The sequence below is a fragment of the Neolamprologus multifasciatus genome, chromosome 7 (genome assembly GCF_963576455.1).
Source record: "Neolamprologus multifasciatus chromosome 7, fNeoMul1.2, whole genome shotgun sequence".
Taxonomy (NCBI): Eukaryota; Metazoa; Chordata; class Actinopteri; order Cichliformes; family Cichlidae; genus Neolamprologus; species Neolamprologus multifasciatus.
This window is the reverse complement of record NC_140445.1, coordinates 27,819,546-27,837,032: the sequence shown is the minus strand read 5'-3', so window position 1 is coordinate 27,837,032 and position 17,487 is coordinate 27,819,546. Positions and strand designations below refer to the sequence as shown.

General features: G+C 39.9%; 1 protein-coding gene and 1 long non-coding RNA gene across 2 annotated transcripts in view; both read left to right on the top strand.

Annotated features, from left to right (window-relative positions):
- sardh (sarcosine dehydrogenase) overlaps positions 1-17,468 on the top strand; it is a 50,428-nt gene extending 32,960 nt beyond the window's left edge. Inside the window, exons 13-22 of the mRNA XM_085164627.1 lie at positions 1,562-1,645; positions 1,890-2,003; positions 2,369-2,507; positions 3,605-3,718; positions 4,520-4,667; positions 7,307-7,400; positions 14,044-14,206; positions 14,417-14,585; positions 15,423-15,558; positions 16,566-17,468. Of these exons, the coding sequence (XP_085020753.1) occupies positions 1,562-1,645; positions 1,890-2,003; positions 2,369-2,507; positions 3,605-3,718; positions 4,520-4,667; positions 7,307-7,400; positions 14,044-14,206; positions 14,417-14,585; positions 15,423-15,558; positions 16,566-16,694 (1,290 nt within the window). The 3' untranslated portion in view covers positions 16,695-17,468. The remainder of the gene's footprint in view (positions 1-1,561; positions 1,646-1,889; positions 2,004-2,368; positions 2,508-3,604; positions 3,719-4,519; positions 4,668-7,306; positions 7,401-14,043; positions 14,207-14,416; positions 14,586-15,422; positions 15,559-16,565) is intronic.
- LOC146514470 (uncharacterized) lies at positions 7,407-10,507 on the top strand. Its single transcript, XR_014874839.1, has 2 exons — positions 7,407-9,764; positions 9,873-10,507. It is a non-coding gene; the product is annotated as an uncharacterized LOC146514470 (long non-coding RNA).
- Positions 17,469-17,487: the final 19 nt, after the last annotated feature.

Below are 17,487 nucleotides of genomic sequence, written 5' to 3'. Positions count from 1 at the left end.
AAATGCAAAAGCAGGTTGTGGAAAAAACGAAGTACACCTTACTGCTTCCATAGCAACTAAGAGGGCAAATAGCAGCCAGGTGTTGCTAATGAAATGCACTTGATTAACTGATCAAGTGTAAAGTTTTGGCAGGTCGGGAGTAGTCAGAAATGTGTTAACACAGACATCAATGATAGCAGTGAAGTGACTGTTGCTGCTTTCTGTCTGGGAAGGCTTACCGTGCTGTTTTGAAGCCCATCATTGTACAGTGAGACAGGTTACTCAAGTGGAGCCAGTCTTCTCAGGGGTGGATGTCCCAGCAAATTCACCCCAAAGCGTCTACCGTGGACTCTTCTGTATACTAAATCCATGTATAGACAAAATTGGGTCATGCAACAGGACAATGATCCCAAGCACAGAAGCAAATCTGTAACAGGATGCGACTCAAGACGTTGCACCGAGTCAGTGCAATGACTGAAGTTTTAAAGAGTGGGCCAAAAAATTTTCTATGGCTAAATCTATTACTTCAGGTTAATAGTGATAAAGGTGATTTGTATAAGCTTTTGCATCATGGGGTATACACATTTTTTTCACACAAAACTAATGACGTGGTGTAATAAATAAGAGAGTGTTTACTTTATTTACTTTATTTTTTTGCCATCCATGACTGTCTAGCACAACAACAAGTAATCTTTTCATGTGTAACACACCTGTGACCTTTCCTATTTAACACAAGACAAAGGTTTAATGTATTGTGGCTCAGAGGTACTTAAGGGTTGGATCAATCGGGGAAGCTATGCAAGTAATGAGACTGTCTAGCTTTAAGAGGCAATATGGGATTATTTCAGAGCACATGCAGGCCATCTCTGACACTGCTGCTCACACGTTTTCTCCACCTCGGTAGCACAGATGGTAAATATAGCCTAGTGTGGGAAGTTTTGGCAAGAGACTGCTAGATGCCTGCTAGGAGCAGAGCATAGCAGAACATACCTACCAACTGTGGGCGACTGTCAGTTTAACAAGGAGCCCTGATATATCGTATCTAAAGACTGTTCAAGAAATAAGAAGTTTAATATTTCTGCAGCAATTTATGGAAAACTAACAGTGTACTTTCACTCTTATTGATTCCTGTGATGTTAGATGTGTTGTTTAGGCCAGACAATTTTTTGCTCTTTTTGACAGAATGTACTGTATTATCTTTATGCTGACAATGGATCAAAAGACTGGGTGTGATGAGGGGGGGTGAAGGTTTGCTTGTTGTGACAAAACCACAGAGAATTATTATCACAATACCGCTCAGCTAGAGTTTTTCAATTCATGCTGGAGAACAGAGCTTAAAGGAAATTGTACTTGGATCCACAGGTGTCCAGAAATACAGCATCGACTGTGTTCATGTATGTTTTCTTCTTTTGTAAATTGTCAACTGTTTGCTCCCACTTTTGCCCTCATTTAAAGTGTGAGAATGTGTCCAAGTTTTGTGTTAGTTCATCATGTTGACCTCTAGTGAATAAATAGCAATTCTTCAAAGACAGCCACGAACTGCTTTTGCTGTACTGTGCTCTGTATGTGTGGTTGTTTTCAGGTGCTCACAGAGCAGGGCTGCATGTTCCAAGAGCGGCATGGCTGGGAGAGACCTGGCTGGTTCAACAAAGAAGGACCTGCTCCTGTGAGAAACACACTTACACTGCACATATTCTGAATGCTATACATAGTCGCAGGCACACTTTTATATAATTGCCCCGGTGATATTTTTTCAGAAGCCACGCTGGATAGAGGCTGTTAGAACATACTGACTGCCAATAATGGAGGATGCTACCACAGTGTCTGGCTCAGTTGTACATCTTGCCTTGTTTCTTGCAAAACAGTAATGATTAATTAGCTTCTAATTGTTTGTGTGTCATATTGCACAGGTTAAAGACTATGATTATTACGGAGCTTACAATGTGAAGAGGAATGAAAAGTACAAATACAATGAACTGCTGGGTCAAGAGTACACCTTTGACTTCCCTCCACATCATGACGTGGTAAGAGACAGTACTAAGAGTAAATGGTATGTGTGGCTGAGCGTGGGTGATCGATAGTGCAGTATTACCGTGCGGTCAGATGAGTATAAACGCACTGAAGGCTTCTAAGGGCAAGTTGGTGAGTTTAATGGTGTTTAAATGGTATCGAGGGAGAACGCACGCTAACTCAGCAGCTTGCAGGATTAAATTAGAGGAGAGAATGCTAACCTTGATTTTAAAATCTCTCTTCACTGCTGTAATGAATGTTGCCTTCAGGGATCTGACAATAACATGCATTCTTCTTAGAAACATCATGCTTTTCAGAGTTGGGACAGTTTGTTTTTATCCTTTTGCTATTATGTTCTTTTTGTTTTATTTTTATTTAGATTAAGAACGAGTGCCTCTCATGTAGACACAGTGTGGCTGTGTTTGACATGTCCTACTTTGGGAAGTTCTATCTCACTGGACCCGATGCCAAGAAGGCAGCTGATTGGCTGTTCACTGCTGATGTCAACAAGAAGCCAGGTCAGAGTAAAAAAAAAAAAGAAAGAAAGATTGACAGAATAAAAAGGGCAGCTACGTGCATAGAGTTATGAAAAAGATGCCAACAAGCAAGGAATAGCAGCCTTCTAGACAGGACTTCTAAATACCAGTATGTAATGTGTCTGGTATGCTGTTAACAGTGGCGACAAACGTCTCTACTGCTTCATTTTCTTATATTCTTGTCACAATCGGCAAACTGACAACCGTGTCTGAATCCTACCATTGTGCAGATATGAAAATGGAAAGCTGCGTTCTTTACATTGCTACTTTTTTGGCCCCAGAGCCTTTCCAAAGGTGAGATCAAGTTCTGAAGAAGTGAGAAGACAGATAATCCTTTTACTTTTAAGCCTCTCTGTTACTTTCCTGTATGGATTTAGAAAATGTATGACACCGGCATCTGCTGAGGTTCGGCGCACTCGCATCTTTATAACTTCAACCCCCAAGTGTTTTTCACTTTCCTTTTGTAGTCTTCAGACCTGATTAAAACTAGTAAGAACATACTTTCTAAGAGTGCATGAGGGTCTGTTAAAGACAGCCTGTATGACTCGGTCTGTCTCTACCGCCATCTGTACATGTGTGGTCAAGTGCCATTGCATTGAAATCATTCCAGATTTGGAAAAAAGAAATACATTTCTCGTTACTTATCACAGAAAGCAAACTCAAAACAGCTAGAAGTCTGAGCTAAAGTAAAATGAAAACCAAGGAAAAGGTTAACCCCTCTTTTTAAAGAAAGAAACAATCACAACAAACATCCAGCTTCACATAGGAAGTAAATTGCAACATCTATTTCCCATTTTCCCAGAAAAAAATAAAGAAATGAGGTGTGTCCCAGGACTTTTGCACAGTACTGTGCTACAAGAAAGCAGAGTTTTGAGTTAAGAGGATCAGAGCCACGATTATTGTTCCTTCAGAACAACTAAGTTGTGAACTTAGTGTCAGTACACTTGAATGTATTAAATATTCATTCCTGTTCACACATAGAGCACGCTTCCATCAGTATGTTTCCACTCGACAGCATGCTTAAAATACATCTGCAAAGTCTGCAGCATGTATTAATTGTTTGTGTGTGTGTGTTGCAGGTACCACTGTGTATACCTGCATGCTGAATAAAAGAGGAGGGTCAGAGGCCGACCTGACTGTGAGCAGACTGGAGCCTGGTGTAGCCAACCTGCCCCTGGCACCAGAATCCAGCGGTGAGAAATAGTGTGTAGACGTGTGTGTTTCACAGTTATTTCCTGTACTCTTTACCTATTACTGTTATTTCATTCATCTCCCTATCTCCGCATCACTATTTGTCAGCTTAGCTGTTGTATTGTGTTTATTGGATTTAATAATGCGCTATTCTGTTTTATCTTATTTCAGATTTTATTGTAATATTTTTTCTGTTATTTGTGGTTCTTTCGCCCAATCAGTACCGTTTATCCACATTTATTAATTATTTTTACTCTTGTCTCACTCAAAAAAAGAGAATATCATGAAAGATGTGTCTCCTTTTGACGTTACACAGCAGTTGCTTGTTTCTTTATGTTGTCATTTTGACTCCACTACATCAAAAAAAGCCTGGAAAATAACATCTGTTCAGGTATCCCTTATTTCTGTTACCACAGCTGCTGATTGAAAACCCCCCGGGTGCACATGAATCTCAGGAGATAAATTAATTTGTTAAGTAATTAATGTTGCGTAATGACATCTTAGGTGGGAAGCGGCAATTAAAATGCCATGAAAAAGTTGCTGCCGCTCTATTAATTATGCAAATTTCTTGACAAGTCCTGCTGAATATATCTACATAAAGTAAGTGGAAGGAGTCAACAGAGTCAACTTTCAAAACATATTAATGTAATAAACTCTGTTATCTCATCACCAGATCACCTAATGTAGCTGTCAGCTGAGATTCTTCATACTTGTGATTACAAACTGTATGCTATAGATAAAGTGGTTTCATATATCTTTCTCTTTCTTATACTTGACCTGATCGCCATCTATCTTTGCTCCAGGTGATGCATATTACCTGGCCATTGGAGGCGGTGTGGCAGAACACAACTGGAACCACATTAAAACAGTTCTTCAGGATCAAGGCTTTCGCTGCCAGTTGACGGACCACTCTGAGGACATGGGGATGATCAGCATCCAGGGGCCCAAAAGGTGAGGAAAGCAAGAGGGTTAGAAGTGAATGTCAACTCTGGAATGACTTATATCCAGATGAGAAATGAACAAGAGAACAATTGAAGGTGTGTATCTAACTGTTAAGAGACTGTAGGGTACTGAGACCTTTAATATCAACTCTGAACTGCAAAATCCTTGTAAACCTTGTGAAGTTCAGGACACCTGGGGTACCTTGCTCAGAATGCAATCTACTACGGTATGATATCACCTCATCGTACATTTACTGGTTAGATTATTTTTTAGGGCTTCTCAAGTTCACTCTTCTGCACCTCAGAGCTGAAAATAATAAATCCCATGAAGGTTTGCATCAGCTTCCAAGTTGAACACTAGTGATGAGTTTCAAGGATTAAGTGTCAATTTTGCTGTCTTACATAAATAATTTTCATTAGACTCTGTCAATGATGCAGTTTGTCAGAGATTTAGAGAAAACGGGTGCAGTGATTTATTGAAACGTGCAGACACACACGGAAATCCATTATATAAGGCAAAAACAGAGTTGCACTAATGGAAAGTTCTGCAGGCTTCTTGACGGACATTCAGAGCTCTTCTTTGGCTGCTGGATGATTTTTGCTCGCTTCAAGCTGCTTCAGTAATGTTGAGATTTCAAATTTGAGTTCATCACTCCATAAGACCTGTTGTCACATAGCAATTATTTCTTCAACTTCAACCATCAACATCAGCTTGATTTCTTAATCTACGGATTCAAATTTGTGCACGGTGCAAGTAAAAATCTTACTGCAGATATGGAGGGAGATCAACGCTTTCTTTATCCTTCCCACAGTTTCCCTTTGCTCAACACTGTAGTGAAGCTACACCACCTTTACCTATTCCTTATCTTATTCTCTGCACTCCACATCTATCTTTTTCTTCCCCTCTCACCTCCTCTCCTCCCCAGCTCACCGCCCTCTGTCTTTGTTCTTCCCTCTCACCAGCAGCAGGGTTAGTCCACTCCGTTCCCTGTGTGGGTTTTGTCCATTTTTTTTCTTGAGGCTTTGCTTCTCTCTCCTGTTCTCCTAAGTTTCTTTTCTCTGTCTCTGTGGATTGTATCCACTTCTTTCTCATACACACCCCCTGTGCTCAGTTGCCCATTCTCAGTGTCATCTTCACTTTTTTTTTTTCTAGGTTTTTCTATCCCTCTTGCTTTTATTGCTTACGTCAAACTGGAAACCACTGCGTCACTGCTAGATAGCCCAGTATGTGCTCTGTGTGTATGTGTTCTCTGTGTGTGTGTGTGTGTGTGTGATTTTATATGCTCATACACACAAGACAATATCTATGATGATTGTGGAGTTCATTGACTTTTCTTTAGCATCTAAAGCACATTTATTTCATGAGTGTGCATATTTTCACCCGTGAATGATTCCCTGTGTGTGTGTGTGTGTGTGTGTGTGTGTGTGTGTGTGTGTTTTAGAAAAGACTGGCATCTGTGTTGCCTCTCTGCGCACATTACTGTAATCATTTTTAGCTCCTCTGTATTGTTTTTGCCACGTTTGAGAAATTCAGCATTTTGGGGGTTTTGTTTTCTCACGAAGCAAATTGATCCCTTTAGAGCATGAGGAGAGGAGCGATTGCAGCATTTATGGAAATGTGTTTGCCCGTGTTTTCCCTCCCTGAGTCGTCTCATTCAAATTCACTCAATAGGGGAGTCTTTAAACTTGCAGCCTTTCTCTCACGCAGCTTCGGCAGTGTGTTCCAGTGGGCAAAAGTAGTGCTTAACCACTCGCTTTGCAATTATGCACCTTGTGCGCTGTATAATGGATGAAATTATGTGACGTCCTTTAATCGAGCCTTGTTTGTGTGGATGCGGATTCTCAGACGCACAGCTGAGAGCCACAGTGATGCGGCAAGTAGGAGAAACAAATTGGTAGTTGCGAGTGCCCCTTTTGCCAAATACGCAAACACACATACAAAACAGAGCAATTCACTGATTATATATAGCTAATTAGCCTTTGCTGTTGGGCTCTTAAGTTCAGTGAGAAAGGGATGGGAGGAACTGGAAAATGGCACAAAAAAAAATTATTATTAGCCCCACACATGCATTGAGACCTGCACACATACATATGTTAGAAACCCTACATATTCCAGCTATATTTCTGCAGGGAATTTTAACAGCATTTGTTTATTTTTTTACACATTTATTTCTTTTGAATTAGAAGACACCCCTCCAGTTGCATTTCTAACCCTTCCCCTGATATCTTCATCCCTGGCATCTTGCCACAATATTACAAAAAATATCTCTTTGACGAGGCCTCACACATTGTATTCTCTACCTGCCCACTCACAAACATACAAATGTACAAGCAGCACAGTGAGCTAAACTTAGCCCCCCCCCCCCCTTTTTCGTTACTGTTGACTCATTTTTTTTATGTAATATTGATTTTGTGTGTGTGTGTGTGTGTGTGTGATTGTGGGAGAAGAGCTGGTACATTTTTGGATTGTTCCAGCATTATTTGTGCTGGGAAAACGTATACCAAAATATAAAAATAAATACATAAAAAATGTCAACAATAATTGTGTTTCTGCACTCTGGTTGCACAAATACAGAAAATGTGTTGAATGACTGCCAGAGTTTCTTCTTCTTGTTGTTTTTTTGTTTTTTGTTTTTCCCTTTTTTGCAGCCGGGAGGTATTACAGGAGGTTTTAGACACAGACCTGAGCAACGAAGCTTTCCCCTTCTCCTCACACAAAGTTGTTAATGCAGCAGGACATCAGGTGACAGCACTCACACACCCGTTACATGCACACACACATGTACACGATGGATGCTCTACATTTCTCTGCTTCAAAATAACCCTGTCTGTCTTAGTTAAATGAAGAATGCAGTTAATTAAAAATGCCACTATGCAAATTGCATGCTGTTGAGTGAAACAGTATTTTCTTTTCTTTTTTTATTTAAAAAGTTCAGTCATCAAAGATTGTACACTGTGTGTAGAAGGAACAGATGGTGTGTCTCAAGGCGTCCTTGTGACTTGCTTGCATGTTGAGTCTGTCCAAAATTTATGTATTTTTTTTTTTTTCACATTCTACCTTTTCTTCCTCCGTCCCTGAGGTCTACTGACTCAAAACAAAGTTTATAAGGCTGTGGCTTAGAAGGACATGGGAAACTGTTTGTATTCATACCATGGTACAAATAAAAGACCAATCGCAATTTTTAAAACATTTGGTTGGTATCTTAAGGGAGGGATGGAGGTGCAGTTGTTATAAAGGAAAGGGAAAAGGAGCAAAAATGATGCTCATATACTCATTTTTAGCTGTCTTTTTATACATTTTTCAAGAGGTGATGCAGTTAAGTGTGATCAGCCTCTGCTTTTGACCTCCACAGACTTCCGGCCCTCAAAAAAAAAAAGAAAGAAAAAGAGCATGTTGTACCGACACATGCAGCGACACATATGTCCACACACGTACTCGCTCTCTCTTAGTTGGTCTTGCATGAATTATGCAGCTCTCTGGTGGTTGCAGTCAGCATCTTCTCACAGCTCTGCAGGAGTGTTTGTGTTGCTTGTGTGCAAGTGTGCCGCTTGTGCTGTCTTCCAGCTGGTTTCTGGCCTTGTCTGGGTGACATTTTAATGGCTGCACTGCTGTGAGACCAGAACCCTCTGCTCCCCTCATAGCTCATTAGACTCTCTCTCTCTCTCTCTCTCTGTCTCTCGCTCTCTCCTACTAGCAAATGTGCAGCATGTATGGAGGGAGATACAAATTTATGTGTAGATTCAGTCTTGTACATATGTCAGCCTTTTAGCTATCTGTCTTTGATTTTTGCCAGGTAAATGTATAATTGCTGGTCACTCATGTGCTTTAGGGTGTATTTTGAATATATGCAGGCATACATGTACCTTCCCCAGAGCTTCATGCATACATATGGGACTCAGGGTGATTCCTACATGGCCAGATGGCCTGGCTGTCACTACACCTACTGGGGAAACTGTTGTTTTCTCTCCACGTTTTTTTTGTTTTTTGTTTTTTTGCTCGCTCTCATATTTTTTTTTTATTTTTTTTTTAGATGTGATCTTTCTATCTCCTTTTCACTCACCTAGATTTGATGTGATTTCATTTTAAAGAGCAATATGGGATTTGTCACCTGTGTGTTGTTCTCATATTGTTTCATTGTAACATTGTACACTCACTCGCCACCTTGTTAGTTACATCTGTTCAACTGGTCATTGCTGAAAATATCTAATTAGTCAGTCATGTGGTAGTAAATCGACACATTTAGGTATGCTGTTGACCTGCTGAAGTGCAAAACAAGCATCGGAATGAGGAAGACAGATGATTTATGTGACTTTGAGAACTGAAGATCTACTGTACTGGGATTTTCCCCAGAGAACCATCTCTAGGAATTGATCTTAAAAAGAGAAAATAACCAGTATGTCTGAGCAAAAATGGCTTGTTGATGCTTTGCTCGAGGTCAGGAGAATGGTCATACTGCTCTGGGCAGATGGGAAGGCAACATTAACTGAAATAACCACTTGTTACATTCGAGGTAGGCCGAAGATCATCTCTGAGTGCCGAACATTGAGGTAGATGGATCTACAGCAGCAGAGGACCATTGTACAGGTGCCACTCGTGTAAGCAGAGAACAAGAAACTGAGCCTACAATTTGCGTTAGCTCTCCAAAATTAGACAATAGAAGTTTGGAAAATCATTATCTGGTCTCAGTCTGAATGTCTGCTGTGACATTTAGATGATGGGTCCAGAATTTAGAGTAAACAACATGAAAACATAGATCCATCCTGCCTTGTATCAACAGTTTGAGGCTGGTGGTGTTATAATGGGGTGGGGACATTTTTCTTTTTGACACATTTAGGCTTCTTAGCACCAACTGAGCTTTGTTTAAACACAACAGCCTACCTGAGTATTGTTGCTGACCATGGCAATATGGGGACATATTGCCACTGAACAATATGTTCCCATATTGAACAAGCTTCTGGTTGTTCCACTGAACAACCAGAAGCTTTCCTACACAACCAGGCTCCACCATCAGCTAGCAGGTCCAGCCAGCAGGCCACAACCAGGCTCTACCATCAGCTAGCAGGTCCAGCCAGCAGGCCACAACCAGGCTCTACCATCAGCTAGCAGGTCCAGCCAGCAGGCCACAACCAGGCTCTACCATCAGCCAGCAGGCCACAACTAGGCTCCACCCTCAGCCAGCAGGCCACACAGCCAGGCTCTACCATCAGCTAGCAGGCCACAACCAGGCTCTACCATCAGCCAACAGGCCACAACCAGGCTCCACCATCAGCTAGCTGGTCCAAGCCAACAGGCCACAACCAGGCTCCACCATCAGCCAACAGGCCACAACCAGGCTCCACCATCAGCTAGCTGGTCCAAGCCAGGAGGCCACAACCAGGCTCCACCATCAGCCCACAGCCAGGCTCTACCATCAGCCAACAGGCCACAACCAGGCTCCACCATCAGCCCACAGCCAGGCTCCACCATCACCTACCAGGCCACAACCAGGCTCTACCACAGGTCTACCAGGTCTATCTGTCAGTCAGCATGTTATCCTCAGTAGTCTTTTTTCCTTTATTGTTTTTATTGACAGCTTTTTGTCTACATGATGTCTGTGGAGCAAGAAAAACCATACTTCTTACTCCTCTCAAAGGGAACAAGGTGGAATTTTACATCTTTTAAGCTTCTCAAACGTGATCATCAGCAGAGATCTCATTTCAACTGATTTAATTTATTTATTCCATATCACTGGTTTATTTCCCAATTCTCTCACCCCCCAAAGAGATTGGGCACTAAGAGAAATCAGTCTGTAATCCTACAAAAAAAATCTGTGAAAAGAAAATGTTTTATTGTTCTTCTGCTTCTTTTATCTGGAAATGTGCAACCTAATCCCGGTCCAGATTGCAAATGCTTAAGTACTCCTTGTGATTTTAAAACTCGAACAGGTCTTGGTATCACTCATTTAAATGTCAGAAGTCTTCTTCCCAAACTTGATTTTGTGAAAGTTTGGATGAAAGAGTTAGATGCCGATATTCTTATATTATCAGAAACCTGGCTTACAAAATCGATTACTGACAAAGACATTGCAATAACAGGCTATAATCTTTTCCGTTGCGACTGCCCCAGAAAGGGTGGCGGTGTTTCAATTTATGTAAAAAGCAAATTCCATGTTGCTGTCGATTCATCGGTATCTGTTTGTAAACAGTCTGAACTTCTTGCCTTCAAGCTCTAACTTTTCAAGGGCTATTTTATTACCATTGTGGGCTGTTATAGACCCCCCTTGGCTAGTAGTGAGGCTTTAGCTTCACTTAGTGAAAAACTATATACTTTAGATTTTAATGAAATTGTGCTGGCCGGAGATTTCAACTAGGACTAGTTGTCCTCTGCCTCAGACAGTTTTAAATCCATGTGTGATTCATATAATCTCACACAACTAATTTACAGCACAACTCGTCCAAATCTTAAATGCCCAGAAAAGTCATCACTTATTGATTTATTTTTAACTACTATGCCGTATAAATATTCTCACACTGGGGTTTTCGCAAATGATATCAGTGACCACTGTGTGGTAGCTGTAGTCAGACAATCGAAGCTCCCAAAATTTAAATTTAAATCTGTTGGATCTAAATAAATCTGCAGGACCAGATCAACTTGATCCCTATTTTCTTAAGTTGGCAGCAGATTTTATAGCAGAACCGATAACTTACATTTTTAATCTTAGCCTCTCGAACAGTGAGATCCCTGTAATATGGAAATCTGCCTATGTTCTCCCTTTGCTGAAAGGAGGTGATCCTTCAGATGTTAATAACTACAGGCCCATATCTAAATTGTGTGTTCTAGAAAAGTTCATTAGTGAACAACTGAAAGACTTTTTGGACAAAAATTCCTTTCTTTCCCAACATCAGTCAGGATTCAGAAAACAACACAGCACAATAACTGCTGCTATTAAAGTGGTTAATGACATCGTTGATTCAATGGACTGCAAAAAATACTGTGCTGCTCTTTTTCTTGACTTGTCAAAGGCTTTTGATACAGTTGACCATGCTATTTTATTAAATAGACTAAACAATATTGGTCTATCTGTAAATGCTGTAAGTTGGTTTTCAAATTACTTGTCAGCAAGAAAACAGTGTGTCCATGCTGCTGGGTCTTTTTCCTCTTTTCTCCCAGTATCCAAAGGAGTTCCGCAGGCTCCATATTAGGGCCATTGCTATTTTCTCTTTACATAAACAACCTTTGTCATAATTTGTCAAATGCAGCATTTTATCTTTATGCAGATGATACAATTATTTATTGTTCACCCCCTTCAGTAGCACAAACCCTGCATTTTCTGCAGTCTGCCTTTGATGTAGTTCAGTCCCATTTAACTCAACTTAAGTTGGTGTTAAATCCAGAGAAATCCAAGTTCATGTTATTCTCAAATGGCAAGGAGTTGTTAGCTACGTCTCCTAAGATTAAAACAATTCAAGGAACTGAAATTGAAATGGTCACATCTTACAAGTATCTAGGGATCATTATAGATCAGAATTTGTCATTTAAAACTCACATCCAAAGGCTTGTGTCGAAGTTAAAACTAAAACTAGGTTACTTTTTTAGAAATCAATCCTGTTTCTCCCTCCAAGTGAGAAAACACTTGATTCATGCAACTTTTTTACCTTTATTGGATTACGGTGACCTGCTTTTTATGAATGCACCTGCCCACTACCTAAAGAGGTTGGATACTGTGTACCATTGTGCTTTACGTTTTATTACTGGCTATGGAAATCGTGTACATCATTGTTCTTTGTATGCTGCTGCTAAATGTCCATGTTTGCATATTCGTAGACTCAATGAGATTTTTTACCTGGATAAATAAAATAAATCCCATTATGACCACTGTGCACCCATCTTCTGAAGGCTACTTCCAGCATGTATCGCATCATGTCACAAAACTTAAATCATCTCAAACCAGTGTGTTGAACATTACAATGACTAATGACTATACTCATGGTCAGATCTCATTCCAACAAAGCACCTTTGGGTTGAATCAGGAGATTCACATCATCGATTTGTAGCCAAAAAACTGCAGCAGCTGTGTGATGCTGTCATGTCAATACGGACCAAAATCTCTGAGGAATGTTTTCAGTGCTTTGTTGAATCTGATACAAATTAAGGCAGCAGAGTCAGTCTTGTCATGATTAAGTGGCATATTCTGGATTTTTAAAGCTGTTACTGATAATGCAACTTGATTTCAGATCTTTACATGTATTGCTTGTTTTGGTTTTTTTCCCTCCTGGTGGTTAACGTTGTAATGAAGACACATTGCCATACATAATTATAATATATAACATGTACATGTACTGGGACTTCTTGTTACATTACTGACACATTATATATATTATTGTAGTGAAAAGGGAACTGAAGGAATAACTTTTTAATTTCAGATAGAAAATAGATAGAAAAAGATAGACATTGTCTGGTAAATGTGACATCATCTCAGAAAACACTGCCAGGGTTAGCACAGATACCTGCTATATGTAAAATGATACTCAAATTCCATTTCATTTTTCAAATGGTGAGGTTGGCGTTAAAACAGCAGTGCTAATAATAATAATAATAATAATAATAATGCAAACTTTTAGCCTGCAGTTTTTCAATGCTTCAAGCCCAAATGTATCTACATGGTTTAATCTTATTTCACTCCCAGTTAAAAATGAAAATGGCTGTCACTGTTGTAGTAAACTGCATAAAATATTATTATAACCACTACATAGCCATTCTGCTGGCTGACATTTTTACTTTATTAATTTCACACAGTTTTCTGTAAGGGTGTGAGGGCGCTTTAGTTTACATAATACCATAGAAGAAGAAACAGAAGGAGAAGATTTGTGTGCAGATTTTCACTTTGCAAAAATAAAATGACAGGATACACAGTCTGTACTCACTGCACAGTCTTCATCAGTTGTCAGAAGGTAAACAGATTGCAGTTGCTTCTCCTGAGCCGTTCACTGGAGTTTTTTCTCCTCTTCCTTTTTCTGCATTTTTTGCTGTGAAGATGATGAATGTTAACACGATCTTTATTGAAAAAGACAAACTATAAAGAATGACATACAGATTGCAAAATGCTTTCCATTTTCCTTTTGATTCATAGCACCGTCTTTCATACCTTCAGTATGATTGTATTTTCCCTCCTGTCCTTTCTTGTACACCTTGTATCTTCGTACATCTGTCCTGATTTTTCTCTTCTGTTTTCTGGCTTTCTGTGAAGCTGCTTTTGGTATTAAAATGAATTCCATGTAAATTTGGGCCTTAAGGATGAAGTGTGTGTTTGTGCACGAATGAGCACAAAAAGAGTAATGGCAGCTCGGTCCTCTTTGTGCATCTCTCCATCTTCTAAGCCTCTTCTCTGACCCCTCTCCCATCACAGGTGCGAGCTATGCGCCTGTCATTTGTCGGAGAGCTCGGCTGGGAGCTGCATATTCCCAAAGATTCCTGCCTTCCAGTCTACCATGCTGTCATGGCTGCTGGTGCAAAGCACAGCATCATCAACTCAGGCTACAGAGCCATCGACTCGCTCAGCATAGAGAAAGGTAACTTGTATTTAAAGGTCCTAAATCTATAACTATAATATCCAATCTAGCTCAGGTAGGATTTAACTAGTAAACAAAACAACTGAGTCTACATTTCTTTTAATAACCATCCAGCATGGAACTCAGCCAAAGTTTACTTTTAATAATATTATACCAAATATGCAGGAAACATGGCTTTTACTCTACTCTTCGGTGTTTCTTGTTTTTAAGGGTACAGGCATTGGCACGCCGACCTGCGCCCTGATGACACACCACTGGAGGCGGGGCTAGCCTTCACCTGCAAGCTGAAGAGTTCAGTCCCTTTCCAGGGTCGTGATATGTTAGAGAAACAGAAGAAGGAGGGACTGAAGAGGCGCATCGTCTGCTTCACCACTGATGAGTCAGTAGAGCTTCTGTCGTGACATGATATTTTAGTCATCAGAAAGAAATTAAGAAAATTAATTAAGGGGTGGGGGGCAGCATTTATAGATGTAATTTAAATATTTTCAGCAGCACGGCAACCATCCATGTTATTCCCAGGCAACAGGATCATTATATTTAATGATGGTGCAGTGAATAAATGTAATATTGATTTGAAAAATAAAATAAAATCAAATATATGTTTTATTCCAGAGCGAAAGATGGGAGCAGGTGAAACAGTTTATAAATGTTATCTTTAGATATATTATGTTTAAGTAGTTCTGACTATTAATATTTAAGATTCGTAACCTTATTTTATGAAGTAAATAATACATGCACCAAAAAAATACAAAACTTTTCATTTTCTGAGACCTGAGACTGTATTTATACACCAAACAACCACATTATTAAAACCAGTGACAGGTGAGATGAATAACATTGATTATCTCGTTACAGTGGCAGTTGTCAAGGAAATGAGGTATTTTAGGTTGCAAGTGAACAGTCGGTTATTAAAGTTGATGTGCTGGAAGCGGGAAACTCTGACCGAGTGACAGCAGTCAGTTGTGATGGCGGAGTCTGAGTTTCTCAGAAAGGTCTTGTGGGCTGTTACTGGTATGCACTGGTTAATATTTATCAAAAGCGGTCCAAAACATACATCCAGTGAAACAGCAACAGGGTTGCAGAAGCAGAGAGGGTTGTATTGTTGAAAACTTGACAGTGCCTCCAGTCTTTCATTGTCAAATGTCAAAATCTTTGCAACGTTGTTTTGAGATAAAGCTGTTATCATTATCTGCATCTCTTACTCTGTGGCTTTTAGGAAAGTCCCGATGTTTGGTCTGGAGGCCATTTACCGCAATGGTGTTCCTGTTGGTCACCTCCGACGTGCTGACTATGGCTTTTATATCGACAAAACTATTGGTTATGGATACATCCGCAATCCAGATGGAGGAGTGGTAAGTGCCTTAAAAGCACCAACACACTGCAGTGCCCACACTTATTCTGACCACTTTCTCTTCCGTTTTCCAGTGTTTGTGTTAAAATACGAGAATGGCAGAGATCTGCACTGTTGTGAAAAAAATGTGTGGAGTTTACTAAATCCTTGAAAGTAAAGTGCAGAAAACTAAAATGATCACACGAGCCGTTGTCATAACTGAATATCAGACCGATTAGATTAGTAGCTAAGGTTGTGTGCAGCAGTTGACTTCTGTGATTTTAATATCTGCTTAGATATGTGTCATATGTCCCTGCATGTATTTCTGCATTTAAATTCTTCTCAAGGTTTTTCTTTGATTAGTTATAAACAAGTAGCATGCACGCTTATGGTTAGCGTGAGGCTCCAGGACATGGAGCATGTGTCTGTCAGTGAATGAATTCGAGACACAGTGACAGATTAGTGGGAGAGTCGGGGAGTCAGTCAATGAAAATTAGTACTTGGTGTTACGAGTGAGCTGACACTGAGTCATGAGGGAATTGATAGCGTCCTGTGCTTTAAAACTCCTGCAGTGACATTGTCCGTTCTGGAATAATCTGCCTGCTCGGAGCAGTATTTCATACAACTAACAAGTAATGGTGTTCCTCCTCTATGACTTGTCAGATTTTTGTTATACTTGCACACAAGCATTTACAACCAAACTGTGCTCAGGGTCAGGGTTTTATTTGTCATCTTACGGACTATATACAAAACAATCCATCACAAATCGCACAGTCACAAATGGCATTGTATGCAATTTGTGAATTGTGATGGATCGTGAGCCTGATGAGCTGCTCCGTCATTCTGGTTTACAAAGTACGTGGATTCTTGCTCATCTCTTTTCGCTCCCTTGTCCTTTTCATCTTTACTGTGTCTTTGTTTGACACATTTGAAATTCGAGTATTTGAGTATCCCCATACTTGCTTATCGTTCTGTCTTTTTTGTGTTTTATGACTTATCATTTTCTCTCACCGTCTCTTTCTTCATCAGGTTAGCACTAACTTCATAAAGAGTGGTGAGTTTACCCTGGAGAGGATGGGAGTAGTATACAAGGCCAAAGCACACCTCAAATCTCCTTTTGATCCTGAGAATAAGCGTGTCAAGGGCATCTATGATTGAGAACAGACCACACATGTAAAAACTGACGAAAAACACACCAGCTACAGAACGGCACCAGAGTTGGAGGGATTTACAACCTTTTGTACGAGCAGCTGTTTTTGTTTTCTGTCAAATACAAGTTCATCTCAAATGTTGTTAATTTTTTTCTGATTTGATGGGACTCATGAGCGTATGATCGATTTTATGCTCATTTGTAAAATGTTGCATGTTGAAAGCTGGTGAAAAATGTAAAATGTGCATCAGTAAAAATTAGATATGACTGGATTGTTAAGGGTGCTTCTGTTTCTCGTCTCCACGTTTTTATATCCACTCTGAGAGTAACAGCACTCTGTTTGAATCGTCATGGAAGTACTAATACCATGAAAACATTCAAGGGATACACTGATCGTATTATCTCTAAGAGTCGAGGGATTTGTGGTCCAGATTGCCTTCATCTTTCCAGAGTTTAACTTAAAAACTTTAATAACGGATGATGTATTTCAAACCGTTTCTTTTTTTTAAATAATAAGTAAAACATCTGTTGGTTGTTTATGTCAAAGGATCAACAGCCAGATATAGTAAAAACAGTTAACTGTTAATCTGCAACTAACCCAGTTAGTAGAGTTTTCAGTGCAACTCTTTGGATAGAATTTGGTCAGTAGTGTGTGTGTGTGTGTGTGTGTGTGTGTGTGTGTGTGTGTGTGTGTGTGTGTGTGCGTGCGTGCGTGCGTTTTCTAAACAGTACAAACAGCTGATACAACGGATATTTGGATGTTTTTATCCAAAGTAAATATCTTCTTAAATATTCTTCTCA